The sequence below is a fragment of the Oncorhynchus mykiss genome, chromosome 1 (genome assembly GCF_013265735.2).
Source record: "Oncorhynchus mykiss isolate Arlee chromosome 1, USDA_OmykA_1.1, whole genome shotgun sequence".
NCBI lineage: Eukaryota > Metazoa > Chordata > Actinopteri > Salmoniformes > Salmonidae > Oncorhynchus > Oncorhynchus mykiss.
Genome location: NC_048565.1, coordinates 8,851,486 through 8,868,091, shown reverse-complemented (window position 1 = coordinate 8,868,091; position 16,606 = coordinate 8,851,486). Strand labels below are relative to the sequence as shown.

At 40.7% G+C, this 16,606-nt stretch overlaps 1 protein-coding gene and 1 pseudogene across 1 annotated transcript; both read left to right on the top strand.

Annotated features, from left to right (window-relative positions):
• The first annotated feature begins 196 nt into the window (after positions 1-196).
• On the top strand, positions 197-3,904 carry LOC110531731 (annotated as a pseudogene).
• Positions 3,905-7,880: 3,976 nt separating this feature from the next.
• On the top strand, positions 7,881-15,514 carry LOC110514872. The gene is made up of 6 exons (XM_036989296.1): positions 7,881-7,939; positions 8,203-8,278; positions 8,508-8,626; positions 8,855-8,891; positions 9,023-14,773; positions 15,114-15,514. The coding sequence occupies exons 1-5, from the start codon at positions 7,881-7,883 to the stop codon at positions 9,527-9,529; spliced, it is 798 nt and encodes a 265-aa protein (XP_036845191.1). The 3' UTR covers positions 9,530-14,773; positions 15,114-15,514.
• The last annotated feature ends 1,092 nt before the right edge of the window (positions 15,515-16,606 follow it).

Genomic DNA, 16,606 nt, shown 5'->3' with positions numbered 1-16,606 from the left:
TCGAACTCAAATACATGGTCTCCATGTGTTTGATTCCATTCACGCCATTCCAGTCTTTATTATGAGCCGTCCTCAGGTGTTCAGTGCCTGTTAGATAGATAATTAGCACAGGTGGTCCCTCTGTTTTCTGTCTCTAAACACATGACGCAACATATGACCGTGTGGGAACCCTAACCCTATAAAAGGTATGTATCAATGTAATCTTTGTTTTATGAAAATCTTTTATAGTTGATTTGAAAGATATAGTTCAATATACTTCCAAAACCGTACCACAAGAGATGCATGTTAATGTTTAGATTGAGTTTAGCAGCTCTTAACTAAACTCCCAGGTACAGAAGATGCCTTCGTTCAATGATTCTTATGTGTAATGTAATGGAACTGTGTGTCATTACCATGAGCTATCACCACCATGGCACTGTCTGTAATGTAATGTAATACAATGGTGAGGATGCTGATGAATGTATTTTACCATGTACCTAAATCTGCTGTTGTCCCCTCTGTTAGGCTAACATCTCCTCTTTTTAGCTCAAGTTCGCACTGTCATGTGGGCCTTCTCCGTCAGTGTCGGCCTCTGCACACAACCATCAGCAGGAGAGGACTTGAGGAGTTTTTCGACATACCTGAAAACTGGGGGGAGGCAACCGTGAAGTCAGGTTAGCCTTTTGACTGTATATCTGATCACCAAAGCAAAGCTTTTTTTAATTTTAAAAATAAATACATTTCCTCCGACTAAGGGACTGAGTATGAAATTGATTATTTTCATGATTAATTGTAGGAGCACCATGGATGGCCAAGCAACTAAGGACAAAAAGTAATGAGGACTTACATAAGCTCTGGTAGGTGGTGGATGTTGACACTAAGTATGTTTACATGCACACTAATAATTTGATATTAAACTGATTATGGCAGTAGGCAGAGTATGGCATTAGCCATGTAAACAAGCCTAGTGGTTAGAGCGTTGGACTAGTAACCGGAAGGTTGCAAGTTCAAACCCCCGAGCTGACAAGGTACAAATCTGTCATTCTGCCCCTGAACAGGCAGTTAACCCACTAGGCTGTCATTGAAAATAAGAATTTGTTCTTAACTGACTTGCCTGGTTAAATAAAGGTAAAATAAAATAATTGAAGTAAGCATAAGTTGATTAAAACATCTGGTTTTCTGATTCAACTTTCAAATTATTAGGACATGTAAACAGCTTAATCTGCTTTCCAGCGGTGTATATGATCTGTGTATGTGTCAGCACCATGTATGCGCGAGTGAAGTGTGTTCGGAAAAACTGAAAGTATGTATTTTATAGTTCACATGCAAACTTTATGTCCGAACTCCGAATCAAATAGTTTTCACAAAAATAACATGGTAGAACGTTTGTGATTGGCGATTTTCTGCGTTTGTCAAAATCCCATCAGGTAGCCTCATTTCAGATGTGTCCATGTAAACAGGATTATTAAGGAAATCGTTCTTCTTGCAAAGCATGTAAACATTAAAGAACTATTATATTAACCTATCACAATCACATTATTGTGCGCATGTAACAGTGCTCATTGAAGAGCACTGACCTCCAGAATGAATATCCATGAAATAAACTGTTCTCACAGGTATGTGCTCCTGAAAGAGAAGAACATGCTGCTTACCACTGAGCAGGAGTCCAAAAGGCAAAGGATTCAGATGCCAAGTCCAGAGCGACTGAAGAAGGTAGATGACACGGCACTTCTGACCAGGTTCACCATTATTAAATATCTGACCAGGGTCATCATTATTAAACATCTGACCAGGGTCATCATTATTAAACATCTGACCAGGTTCATCATTATTAAACATCTGACCAGGTTCTCCATTATTAAACATCTGGAAATATGTCTAGTAGGGCATAGGTAATAATACAAGAATATCAAAGGGGAAGGATTAATGTCAATGACGGCCATCAATGGGTCTCTTTTTGAGAAGTGTTATTGGTCCAACTAGTACCTTTAAATATGAATGCAGATACTCCAGTCCACAGAAATTGAGACAACCCTTATGTCCTCAGATTGAAAGGTCCATGAAGAGACACAGTGGTGAAGGAGAGAGAAGACGCTCTCCGCCTGCTCCAGACAGGTCAGGAGAGAGCAAGACCTGGGGTCTGGAGAAAGGATGTCTTTGGACGGGTCTACTGGTACGGAGCTTCCATACACAACACACCACCTTCATACAATATCTCCTTCCACAACAGTGTTGCTTTCACCTTACTCTCCTCGTTTGCCATTCAATTTTCAAACATGCTGTACAAAATGTAGCATGTTAGCATGGCCGACATTGAGTGAAGTGAACCGTCTTTGGAAAACTATCGGGGGTGAGGAATTAGGTACTTGAAGCAAACACAGGCATTTCCCCTGAAAAAATATTCAAAGTTACTTCATAGGTGTCAAATGGCAAGTTTGAATGTTATTGTACACTCTGCGATCATTGTATTTTTTTTTCTAGGTACCGGTTTAGAGAGCATGCCCTTCCTTGGTACATGTGTATCAGTATAACTTTAGACCGTCCCCTCGCCCATACCCGGGCGCGAACCAGGGACCCTCTGCACACATCAACAACAGTCACCCACGAAGCATCGTTACCCATCGCTCCACAAAAGCCGCGGCCCTTGCAGAGCAAGGGGAACTACTACTTCAAGGTCTCAGAGCAAGTGACGTCACCGATTGAAACGCTATTTAGCGCGCACCGCTAACTAAGCTAGCCGTTTCACATCCGTTACACATGAACAAGCGATGCAAACGTTTCTACACACCCCTATATGTCACCCCCCACATGAGGTAGGAAATATTGTTCATGCATTCATTTATAATAGTGTACAGTAGGAGAACCTCCAAGCAGAGCACTTAAATTATACAAGATGTGACATGGTTTTGTCCTGGGTCAGCTTCAACTTCACAAGGGCAAAAGCACTCGTCTGTTGTCACAATTAGTCTTCTTTATTTTTTCCAGGCTTCGTCTAGAGAAACACCTCCGTGCTAAGAACAGAAAGCAGAACGGAGAGAGACAAAAGCAAGCCGGGCTCCAGGAGAAGTTTCCTCAAATGAAGGCCCGGACATCATGAGACTGTTAATGACCAATAAACATTATTCTCCCTGCTGCCATTCAGATTGGAGCTTGTGACTGTATCTAAATTAATTTACCCCCTTTTTTTTGCATAAATATGTCTGTCATCAGCATTTATTTGATGTTGGTAGACTGTAGCATTTGTATGTCTTTCTCTGTATCATGATGCCTTGACATTGGTTATTAATATTAAAGTGATGTACAGACTGAGTTTGTACTCTATTTTTAAGCCACAAAAATCTAAATATCCTTGAACATAACTTAATTTTCAAGTTGAAAGAGTGCGCAAAGAATAAATTGTGGGTGAATAAATATTCCGTTTTTAATCAAACTTTTGTAATGCTCTAAACCCTTTCCATCAATTGTCACTCCAGGTATTCTGAACATTGTCTTTTCTATTATGAATGGGATATTTTTCATACCAGTTTGACTGCTCAGACAAGTGTAATAAACTATCATTACGAACGTGAACGTTGACTAACAAAAGTTTAAGTTATACACCTTCAATACTTGTTACCTACATTAAGCCAAGATGGATCTTGAACTTCGATACCATTACATGAAGGGTCAATGGTGAAAACCCTGCAAGCCAGTGATATAGAGACATTAGAAAAGGTTTGTTTTCAGTGGTGCAAAGTACTTAAGTAAAAATTATTTAAATCGTTTTGGGGGTATCTGTACTTTAACTATTTATATTTTTGACAACTTCAGTACATTCATAAAGGACAAAAATGTACTTTTGACTCCATCCACTTTCCCTGATACCCAAAAGTACATTTTGAATGCTTTGTATGACAGGAAAATGGTCCAATTCACACACTTATCAAGAGAACCTCTGATCTGGCAGACTCAATAAACACAAATGCTTAGTTTATAAATTATGTCTAAGTGTTGGAGTGTGCCCCTGGCTATTCTTACATTCAAAAAAAGCAATACAATTGTGTTGTCTGCTTTGCTTAATTTTTTACATTATTTTTACTTTTGATACTTGAGAATATTTCAAACCAAATACTTCCCAAGTAGTAGTTTACTGGGCAACTTTCACATTTACTTGAGTCATACTGTTTACAACTGACTGATTGAGGACTTTTTCCACCACTGTTTGTTTTGGACATTTATTTTTTATCAAATGTATTTGACAGGGACAATCTACTGTATTTCTGTAAATGTGCCAGATTTAGCCAGCTGGCTTTGTGATGTAACAAAGGTAGCTGATGATGTAATGAAAACAGACAGTTAAATATGTGTGTGTAGAACTGTTGCACATTTGCTCTGGAAATGAGGACCAAACCTACTCGTCAAAAGGAGTGAATTGCACCTCCAATTGAAGTCAATAATAAGGTATGGACTCATGCCAATACAGTCATTATTTATATAGCTCTGTAGCTTGCAGTATTTTGAAGGAGATAAACAAGGGAAAATGATGCTTTGGTTAATATTTCTCACGTGAAAGGAAACATGACCATGCTAACTGAAAAATGGATACATGAATATTGGTCAAATGTACCTACATCTTCTGAAACTGTGTTGGGCCTACTTGATAATTTAAAAAAAAGTCACATAGACGATGTCCATAAATTAGACAACAATACTGAACAGTTGTAGCCCGTTGGTAGTGGTAGGCTTCTGGCTGTGATCTCTGACCACTGTAACAGTGAATAGTGGCAATTTACCCGCGGTGTATAGGCTTGTTTACTAGGCTAACTAGTGCATTGGGGTGGGCTATGTGCAGCATGGGCATACAGGAAACCACTCTAGCCACTTAACTCACCTTGGCCACGAGCTCTATAGTTTACAGCTATTGCATCACCTACAAAGCATCAACTGAATGTTGAATGTCAGGTATTTTAATTGTCTGTATTGTCTACTTGTTAAATGTTTGTAAAGTCTTCATTTGTAATTGTTTGTAATGTCTTATCAATTGGTGTTGGACCACAGGAATATTAGCTAACGTTATAGCGTTAGCTAATGGGGACTCTAGTAAAGATTCACAAGACTGTTCACAGATTCACATTGATAACAGAATCTGATTGATAATCTTAATTCGAAGTTTGAGTTTTTTACTGGACAACCAACACTTGACTGATGGGCTAATCCATAGAAAGAAAATGTGATCTTGGATCTTGAACTCCCCTAGCTACATTTCGACATAATGTTCAATATTACTAGTCACTCTGTCCTTACGAACAGTAAATCATTGGGTCTGACTCTTTTGATTTAATGCAATTTCATCATCGATAGTGAAACAACCACCACATAATCGTCAACTCCCCCCTACAAAACATGAATTTATTTGTGGTTTATCCTCTTTAGCTATTTGGTATTAGGTGTGATCCTGACTTGGAATGGCCACGAAGTTACACATTGTTTTAGGAAACATGAATTTATTTGTGGTTTATCCTCTTTAGCTATTTGGTATTAGGTGTGATCCTGACTTGGAATGGCCACGAAGTTACACATTGTTTTAAGTCCAGTTAGTTTGGAAGTTGTGGTAAATGGGGGAGTGTGAGCGCGTGTCATGAGATGCTGCAGGTGTTGATATGGGGATGGATAGGCTACCACTGCCTTTAATTACTACGCTCTGCCTGCACCTACCTCAACTGGTACTCTGCTGCCTCGCTGTGGTGAGAGCACTAACACACTGAACATGATGGACAAGGATGCTCCATATAGCCATCCATCACTGTCCAGGCACAGTGGATGTAATACAGAATGACAAGATATGGTTTGATATCTCTTCTGAAACTGGGGTGGGGTTATTGAGTTCAGGGTTGTGTAATGGTTGCTTCCATGTCAGTCCTCAAAGATGAAATTGCATAGAATCGAATGAATCACATCCAATGATTTCCCGCTTTGGACATTGTTTTGAAAATGATGCTCCATAGCTGCCATACCTTTGATGTCATAAACTGTTACAGAATTCCCCTTCCTTATTATAAACTCTGATTAAAATCTAATCAAATCAAATCAAATTTTATTTGTCACATACACTTGGTTAGCAGATGTTAATGCGAGTGTAGCGAAATGCTTGTGCTTCTAGTTCCGACAATGCAGTAATAACCAACAAGTAATCTAACTAACAATTCCAAAACTACTGTCTTATACACAGTGTAAGGGGATAAAGAATATGTACATAAAGATATATGAATGAGTGATGGTACAGAGCAGCATAGGCAAGATACAGTAGATGGTATCGAGTACAGTATATACATATGAGATGAGTATGTAAACAAAGTGGCATAGTTAAACTGGCTAGTGATACATGTATTACATAAGGATGCAGTAGATGATATAGAGTACAGTATATACGTATACATATGAGATGAATAATGTAGGGTATGTAAACATTATATTAGGTAGCATTGTTTAAAGTGGCTAGTGATATATTTTACATAATTTCCCATCAATTCCCATTATTAAAGTGGCTGGAGTTGAGTCAGTGTGTTGGCAGCAGCCACTCAATGTTAGTGGTGGCTGTTTAACAGTCTGATGGCCTTGAGATAGAAGCTGTTTTTCAGTCTCTCGGTCCCTGCTTTGATGCACCTGTACTGACCTCGCCTTCTGGATGATAGCGGGGTGAACAGGCAGTGGCTCGGGTGGTTGTTGTCCTTGATGATCTTTATGGCCTTCCTGTAACATCGGGTGGTGTAGCTGTCCTGGAAAAACTACGACTATAACTAAAACTATGGAGTTCATTGGCCTACAACACGTGTGTGTATTTGCCCTTAAAATGATATTGGTAGATGGAAGAAAATAATAAGATAGGCCTAAACTGTAATAAGATGTACTTGAAAGATACTATAAATAGCAGGAGACATACCTGGGTTCTAGACTGGTATTTAGGGCAAGCATTTTAGGAATATACATATGGTTAGTGTCAACTTCTACTTACACGTTAAAGCTCAGCCATGTTGCTACATGTTTACTCATTGACTTCAAGTAGAGCATTGTTTGTGAATCTGAATAAAAGCCTAATAAAAGTGTATTGCCCCCAGCTTGGGCAGCACTGCTACACTGCTTTTTTGGGCTAAAGGTGTTTGTGACACGTGCATGTGTTCCAATGATGTCATAATTGTCTGTAGGTTCTATGTTGCCTATCAACTTGGCTGTCCTTCAGAAAGTAGATAATACTTGTATTTTCAAACAATTAATAAAAATACTAGCAACAAAACAAACTAAATAGATTTAATCCATTAATATGATATTGCCAGATGGAATAAAATAACAAGGTAGGCCTAAACTGTAATAAGATATATCTTATAGACTGCTTCAGTGCATTTGGAAAGTATTCAGACCCCTTGACTTTTTACACATTTCATTTCTTACATTACAGCCTTATTCTAAAATGGATTACATACAACATTTTCCTCATCAATCTACACACAATATCCCATAATGACAAAGCAAAAACAGTTTAGACATTTTTGCAATTTAAAACCGAAAAAAACAGAAATGCCTTATTTACATAAGTATTCAAACCCTTTGCTATGAGACTCGAAATTGAGCTCCGGTGCATCCTGTTTCCCTTGATCATCCTTGAGGTATTTCTACAACATGATTGGAGTCCACCTGTGGTAAATTCAATTGATTGGACATGATTTGGAAAGGCACATACCTAAGGTCCCACAGTTGACAGTGCAAAAATCTATTTTAATTCCAGGTTACAAGGCAACAAAATAGGGAAAATGCCAAGGGGGGTGAATACTTTTGCAAGCCACTGTAAATGGTTCAGTTCACATAAACAGTCATTATTTTCAGTTTGAGAGATCATCCCGGGCTTTAACCCGTCTGCTGTAGCTGAGATGTCCCTGGAGGACATAGAACAACAAGACTATGATGTTTCTGACACTGAGACAGTCAGGTAAAGCCACTTACACTCTGTCCAGTTAGATATTCGTGTGGAGATTAAGAGAGAGAGACTAATAAGAAAGAACTTGTTATGGGGCAGGTCAGGCGTCATTCATGGAGTCATTTGTAGGGTCAAGTCCCCAGCCGATCTATTTGAACCGCTCATTATTTGTGGCCATGTATTAACTACTAAGTGAGTCTATGACAACAGTGGTTAGATTCTGCCATTGGGACTGCTCTGATAATGTTTCCATTCTCTCCTGCTTATGACCATAGAGCCTTGTCCCAGTCTCTAGACCTGCCTGTCTGTGTGGTGGATGACCACCTGACCTCTGAAGCTGTCAATGAGATGGTAAGTTGACCTTGTCATTTCATATTACAACATTAATCCAATAAAATGTTATAGTGATGCTATCATTGGCAATGTTGACATACCACAACCATCTCTGTTGTGTTGCAGTTGTTTAATTGGCCCAACGTTGCCAATGCTCCTCCACTCTTTAATAGTTAATAATTATTTCAGTATGATATTTGTTGTTTATTAAGTTTGATTATTTGCAATATAATTACATTTCTACCAGGAGCAGAGCAATTGTACCAGGAGCAGAGCAACCTCAGTGATGGAAACCACAGAAGAGGGAAAGCTCAACAATGTGGAACATCTGACACTTATGGACTTCCTTCAAAACCTAACTGAGAAGTATGTTCTGTTTTCTTTGGTACTATCACACCTTCAAGGAAATAGGATCAAATTAGAAACTGATCAATCGGAAAAAAAATGTCATTGCTAGAAAAGTTGTCACATTGCAATTTTGCCAAAACAACTGACACAAAGCAAGTATAACTTCACGATCAGGCAAATAATTAAATAAAAACTATTCTGCCACGCATCCTGATATGACAACATTTATAACAATATTGTTTTCAGGCAATGGAGGGGGATTCGTGAGGGCATGTTTGACCCGGTAAGATCATGTTACTGACAATTTAATCAGATTACCATGAAAACTCTGCCTAATGTTTAACCTTGTTCATAAGCTTTTGAAAGACGCACTATGCAACATTTTAAAACACTTCTTCTGTTTCTGGAATACAGCTGACAAAACAACAGCTTGCCGGCTTGTGTCTGAGGATTGTCCAGTTTTTATCGGACAAGCTGATGCAGATCATCATCCCAGGTCTTTACGAACTACTGGGCATCCAAGATGCTGCCTCCTCTCCATTGTCACAGAGATCTCTCACAGCGTCACTCACCAGTCTGTTAGACGATAAGGTTAACACCAAGTCCCGCGTGAGATTTACTGAGGCTGGTGTACCTAAGAGGCCAGGCAGTCGAAAGTCTTACAATAGCTTTCGCATCCCGACTCCCTACCCTTCCTCCAACTGTATGGAGCAGGAAGAGGAAGAGGAAGAAGTGCAGGAATCACAACTTAAATTCAAGGAGATTTACCTGACTAAGGGCAGTCTGGGCAGTGGAAGCTACCTGCCCAAGGGGGCCATGAGGTATGTTCTTAAAGGGAAATTTAACAACTTCATATTCATCTCCAGCATCACCATATGTGAAAATTACACATTTCCATGCTTTGTAGTAAAAAAAATATAGAGGGACGTAACTGTTTCCAATAGTGCTGAGAAATTAGTGCTTTTTGAGGTTGGTTTGGTTTCCATTCAAATATTTAAAAAATAATCACGGTTTTGGATTTCAATACTTTTTTTAGACATTGAATGCACTATGGATTATGTGTGTTGAATGCTGTAACAACACATAATAAAACAATGAATAAAAGTCCCATGATGGTAGTGACTGTCCATTACTGTTTATGACTTATCAACCATCATTTACTTTCTCATATAAAATATTTATTTGATGACTTTATTATTTCATTCTAAGTCATCAACTCATCTCTATGGAGCTGCTGCTTATCCTGTCTGACAAAATCACTATTTTAGTAGTTCTTCTAAGTAAATAAGACCTACTTTTATGACCGCTGAACACCAACTGTCAATCACTTAGATCATGTATTTCCAGGTAGAGAATCCTCGCAACGCAACTGCTTTTTATCTCTTTCATGCATTCTCTCGTCTCTCCGTCTCAGTCAATGAGGTTTCCGTATCTGCTCCACACAGAGTGGACAAGTAAGTGGGCGTGCAATGGATTATGGGAATTAATTGCCATATTTTCTGTGCTAAACTATGTAGAATATTGGCCTGTTGGAAACTACAACTCCCTACTACATTGCATAGTTCGTGCTTGATCTGATTTATCTCTACAGAAACTGAGCATCGAGCTCACAGAAGAAGAAAAAAATTAACTATATGGAATTCAAATAATTGAGCCGACGTCGGTCAATTAGTTGTTTAAAAACCGAAAAATAACAAAAATGTTGGTTAAATGCTCAGCTCTAGATTCTAATGACATCATCAGTGTGCATCGTGTGATTTTAACCAATTATGAGTAGGCATTGCCTACTAATTGGTTGATGATGTCATAGAAAACACTTATCTTCCTCTATCTTTTTTACTACAAAACATAGAAATGCCCGTTTTTCACATATGCTGATGTTGGGGTGGTGCTGGAGATGATGAATATGAAGTTGAAACATTTAGAAATTTCCCTTTAACATTTCTTCAAACTGCCTTGTATTTATGATTGTCCTTGAAGTTATTAGAAGTTACATTATTTGAAGTTTATAGCAATTTGGATTTTTGTAGAGGATAGATGTTGCCAGGATATATAGATATCTACAGGCCAGTTTCAATACAAATGACTTATACAAAATAAATTTTATTGGGCTTTAGAAATTAAGCAGTTAGGCTGACATCACACTAAGGTTTTTTCTCAGAGAAACAGCAGCGTTTTCCTCATTGTTTTCAATGGTGCAGATGTATTTGACACACTGAATGTGCATCACAGCCTTACATATTATTTGTTTGACTGTGATGATTTCTGCTGTTTTTTTTTCCCAAGGACTCTAACCTCTCTGTCTGATGTGCAGAAGAAAACAACCAACTCTGAGATGCTACAAGTCCTCTTAGGTGTCTCAGAGGACACCCTCGTCACCTGTGTGCAGGACAGCCTGCAATGTTCTCTCTCCAAACTTGCATGCATGTCCAATTCTCCATCTGGAAGTGCAGGCTCTATGATGCTAACCCCTGCTGTAATGTCAGAGTTGGCTAAAGATGTCAAGTCGGCCTTATCAGTGGTCGTTAAGAGTGCCTCCGCAAGTCAAACCTCTCTAGTGACACCGGTAAGGGGAGACTCACAGACCAAGGTGACTGAAAGCATGGTGAGAGACCTGGCTGCTAAACTTGAAAAAGTTGACCAAGAGAGCAAGAGTCTAACAGGGCAAGTCATGACCATGATCTCTGACACAATGGTGGCTTTTGTTGACGAGAACGAACAGAATTTGCTGGAAGATCTGAAGGACAAGATCACGTTTTTGGCATCGCATGTTGGCTTCATTGAGGATCTTGATGCCCTGATAAGGAAATACGAGAGCAGCTACAATATTAGTGAATCTGGTTCCTCCTGCACGCTCACATCTAAGAGCATCCAAAAACTCTCTAGCCGGGAGTTTCAAACATCAGCAATACAAGCAGTGAGTGGAGTTCTTGACAAAAAAGTCAGTAGTTTGAGCTTTCCTAGTTCAGTCATTCAGTCTGAGTTAACAGGTGCTGTATCAGGTCAAACATTGTCTGGCATTGTAAAGACAGAGTCAATTCACCCAGTGGGCTCAGCAGCGTCAGTAGTTGTTAAGACTTTCGTGTCAGATATGAAGTCCTTGGCTGAATCTGAAGAGAGTCCCCAACAGAAGAGTGCCTGGTCTGCTGCTGTTCACATTTACCACAGCATCCAAAACAACTTGAAAGATTATTTCGGCAAGCTTCAGCGATGTGCCTTAAAGAGCATTGTCACATCTGATGATAACATCACAAATGCTGAGTTTAAGGAGACAGTTCCACTTCCTTGCTTAAACATGAAATATAGGCCCAGTAAGAGTGAGCCTCAGTTGCCAGAGTCCACTGGTGAAGTTACTTTACAAAGAGGCCTAAGTGAGTGCTCAAAACTTCTTTGGGCAAAAACTGAGTCAGAAGAAAGCAAGCTCCTTCTGACAACTTGCACCAAAGAAGTCATCTCAGAGCTTCTGGTCTTGTACAAGACTGCAATGTCAAAGGAGGACGCCCTGTACACTGTTGGAGAAAAAGGATCAGGCTTCTCTATTGAGAGAGAGAAATTTGTAGAGGGTGTTCTGGCTCAGCTTGGGGATATTGCCCATTCCAGGGCCTCATCACCAATAGTATGTGAGTTCCCCTGTCAAATTGAGGACAGCAGAAGTAAGGCCACAGCTTCTTTGACCAGTCTGTTAGATTGTATTAGAAAACTCTCAAGTGAGGAATTTAAGAGAAATGCCACTCAAGCAGTGAGTGAGTTCCTAGTTAAAAAGTCCACCAGTAGCTTAACTAGTGCACAGCCTGCTTATTCCAGGTCTTGTTCCATTCAAAACCAGTACACATGGTCAAAGGATATTTGTGCGGATTCTGCTGCCTTTGGCATCATTGAAACATTTGTGGAAGACCTGCAGAGCTTGGCGCAACCTGCAGAAGTAGAGGAGAGAGAACCTGACCTCCAGGAAAATGCACAAAAGCTACAGAGCAGGATCTGGTCTGCTACCACTAGTTTATATAACAATATTCAGAAGACATTAAAGGACTTCATCATTCATCAGCGGAGGTCAGACATGCTGAGCAGAATGTCTAGTCATATACCCACAGAGGACTCTGGACATCTTGGGACTAAGGAGCACATTTGTTTGGCAAGCCAGGACTTGAGGCAAGCTAGTAAGAGTGTGCCTCACTTGCACAGTTTGAACCTTGAAGTGGCTCTACACAGGGGTGGCAGCGAGAGTTCAAAACTTCTCTGGACTGAAACAGACGAGGCTCTACTGACCAATAGTACCAAAGAGGTCATTTCAACAATCTTGACCTCATGCGAGGATCAGGCATCAAATGCACCTTGCTTCTCCACAGTAGGAAAGAAAATATCTGATATGTCCCTTGAGGTCAACATATTGGTAGGTGGTGTTCTGTCTCAGCTGAAGGACATCTCCTTGTCAAGGTCCCCAACACCATGTGAAGACATGTTTGAACGTCTCCAAGGTTCTCCTGAGCGAACCTCTCCAGTAAGTCTAGATTGCAGCACGGCTGCCTCCAAAGGCATTGCATCTTCCCACAGTCTTTCAACAAAGAGCCTCCAAAAACGTTCTAGTCATGAGTTCCAAACCAAAGCTGAGAAAGGAGTGAGTGAGGTCCTCTCTAGATCATTTAACATTGTGGAGGAAGGTACAACAGATAAGTACCTCCAGTCTGTATCTACATCCACCACATCTACTGATATTATACAAACCATGGTGAAAGACCAGCAGGAGCTCACCCAGACCACCCAATCATCTGACATGGTATCTGGAACCTCCCTGCTCACCACTGGACAGGTTTCTGAGAAAAGAATCTGGTCTGTTGCTCGTAACATCTACAACAGTCTGCAAAGTAAGATTACGGAGTTTCTCAGAAAAGATCTTCAAAGATCAGACACAACACTTGGTTCAATCCAAATCTTTACATATCAAAGCAGTCCTGCATCACAAAGAGCAAGTCTCGGCCATCTTGAGGTCAACCAGAGCAGTGTTAGACCTGGTGGAAACGATGCCTGTGTGGACATTCCGCACAAATTACTACCTAAAACCACTGAGCTCTCAGGATCCATGCTGGAGGATATTGACACGATCCGTTGTAGGAGTGCTGACAGCCAAAATACAAGAAATACCTATTCTTCACGCTCTTCCATCTCTCTAACACCTACTTCAAAATTAAGGCAGTCGAAATGGCACTTTGCCTTACCCGGGACTCCCATCCCCACTGAGTTTCCTGCTCAGATTGACTTTCCCATTGTTAGAAACACAATCATTGACGACTTCTTTCACACAGAGGACTTACTTCCTGTAACCTTTGTGGACAAAGTCAGGCAAGCTGCTGGGGTGGTAGTGGACATTATGGTGGAAAGTGTTGAGAACACACAGGAAGATGGACAGGGTGCTTCACATCTTGACGACCTCCGATCTGCTGTTAGGAAATTGAGAAAAATCATTTCCACTTGGACCATCCACATTTTCAGCCATGAATTGGTGGATAAAGTGATAGCCCTTCAGGACAGCCACAGCACTCCACAGGTATTAACATTGGCAGCAGCCAGAAGTGCTTCAGACTCCATTCTTTCAAGGCTGAAATGGGGAAAGGAACAATGTGCCATATCCAAGGAGCTCTCCTCTCAGCTTCTCCAGATATTTGCTGAAGAGACAGTGAAGTGCTTCCTGAGACAGTGGTCAGATGAGTATGAAAACATAAACTTTGATGTTTCAGTCCAGAACGATCCAAAGACTTCTACTTGCATGGTCATTCTTCAAATGATCACCAAAGCCACTGCTAAATGTTATTTTGAGTCCGCTACCAGCGTGGCCACCAGTGACATTGTAGAAGGCGTGTTTGATTTGGAAAGGGATACCATCAGCAGTACTGGAGAGCAGGTCCTCACCTTCAATACAAAGGTATAGTACACATACATCTTTCATGAATAACACTGCTGTTGACCTTTTATATGATTCTTTGTGTCATGGCATTGCACTGCTTCTTTGCAGTTGATATGCTGTACTTTAAGATATCGAAAACATTTCAGTTTGTTTTAATGTGCCTTTTCCCACCAACCAGGGTTCCAAGAAAGTTAGAAAGGACCACTGTCCTCAAGAGTCTCTGGAGTACCAGCCTCAGAACATTTCCCCTACTGTGTACTTTACAGGTAAGCCCTGCTGCTGTTTAGGCTACTGCTCAGTCAAGACTGAGACATTATCCCTTTACCATTCCACTAATTCATTTGGAAAGATGTTGTACTCCTCTGAGTTGTTACCTATGACATACTGTACTGTGGGCTGGGTGGTAGCCTAGTGGGTTAAGAGGTTGGGCCAGTAACCAATAGGTTGCTGATTCAGAATCCCTGAGTTCACGAGGCAAAATCTGTCAATGTGCTCTTGAGCTAGGCACTTAATCCTAATTGCTCCTGTAAGTCTCTCTGGATAAGAGTGTCTGATAAATGAGTTAAAATGTAAATTGATGGCATGCTGGATGGTCTTTTGTTGCAGAGACGATGACAACATCTCATGGCTCCTTTTCTCCAGAGGGAATTTATGATATCGCATCGTCCTTCCCACTTGAAGAGAAGAGTCGCAAACCCTCCCTTTTCACCAGATTGTCTAGATCCATCACGAAAGGCTTTCTCAGCCCATTCAAATCTTCAAGGAAAACCAAATTATTTAAATAAATTCCTCATTATAACAACGAGAGCATTCATTTGTTCAGATGAGAATCTAATCGTATTGGTCACATACGCCGAAAACAACTGTGAGATGCTTTATTACGAGCCCATTCCCAACAATGCAGAGTTAAAAAGTAAGAAAATATTTTCTAAATAGTAACACAATAACAATAACAAGGCTATATACAAGGAGTACCAGTACCGAGTCAATGTGCATGGGTGCGAGGTAGTTGAGGTAATACAGTATGTACATGTAGGTAAGGGTAAAAGTGACTAGGCAATCAGCATAGATAATAAACACAGTAGCAGCAGCTAGTGTGAAAGTCGGTCAGTGTCACAGTGAATGTGTGGGTAGAAGCTGTTCAGCAGTCTAATGACTTGGGGTGGAAGCTGTTCAGCAGTCTAATGACTTGGGGGTAGAAGCTGTTCAGCAGTCTAATGGCTTGGGGGTAGAAGCTGTTCAGCAGTCTAATGGCTTGGGGGTAGAAGCTGTTCAGCAGTCTAATGGCTTGGGGGTAGAAGCTGTTCAGCAGTCTAATGGCTTGGGGGTAGAAGCTGTTCAGCAGTCTTATGGCTTGGGGGTAGAAGCTGTTCAGCAGTCTTATGGCTTGGGGGTAGAAGCTGTTCAGCAGTCTAATGACTTGGGGGTAGAAGCTGTTCAGCAGTCTAATGACTTGGGGGTAGAATCTGTTCAGCAGTCTTATGGCTTGGGGGTAGAAGCTGTTCAGCAGTCTTATGGCTTGGGGGTAGAAGCTGTTCAGCAGTCTAATGACTTGGGGGTAGAAGCTGTTCAGCAGTCTAATGACTTGGGGGTAGAAGCTGTTCAGCAGTCTAATGACTTGGGGGTGGAAGCTGTTCAGCAGTCTAATGACTTGGGGGTAGAAGCTGTTCAGCAGTCTAATGACTTGGGGGTAGAAGCTGTTCAGCAGTCTTATGGCTTGGGGGTAGAAGCTGTTCAGCAGTCTTATGGCTTGGGGGTAGAAGCTGTTCAGCAGTCTAATGACTTGAGGGTAGAAGCTGTTCAGCAGTCTAATGACTTGGAGGTAGAAGCTGTTCAGCAGTCTAATGGCTTGGGGGTGGAAGCTGTTCAGCAGTCTAATGACTTGGGGGTAGAAGCTGTTCAGCAGTCTAATGACTTGGGGGTAGAAGCTGTTAAGGAGCCTTTTGTCCCAGACTTGGTGCTCTCGTATCGCTTGCCGTGTGGTAGCAGAGTGAACAGTCTATGACTTGGGTGGTTGTAGCCTTTTGCCAATCATTTACATATCACTTACTTTATTTTTATTTGATTTGATGTCATATTGTAAACGTATGTATCTGTTT

What these genes read in the sequence shown, in the direction of transcription:
- LOC110514872 (XM_036989296.1), top strand. Translation starts at nt 7,881, where the DNA reads ATGTCCCTGGAGGACATAGAACAACAAGACTATGATGTTTCTGACACT. An exon ending in CTGAAGCTGTCAATGAGATG is followed by an intron (nt 8,279 to 8,507) that starts GTAAGTTGACCT and finishes CATTTCTACCAG; the next exon opens with GAGCAGAGCAATTGTACCAG. An exon ending in CTTCAAAACCTAACTGAGAA is followed by an intron (nt 8,627 to 8,854) that starts GTATGTTCTGTT and finishes TATTGTTTTCAG; the next exon opens with GCAATGGAGGGGGATTCGTG.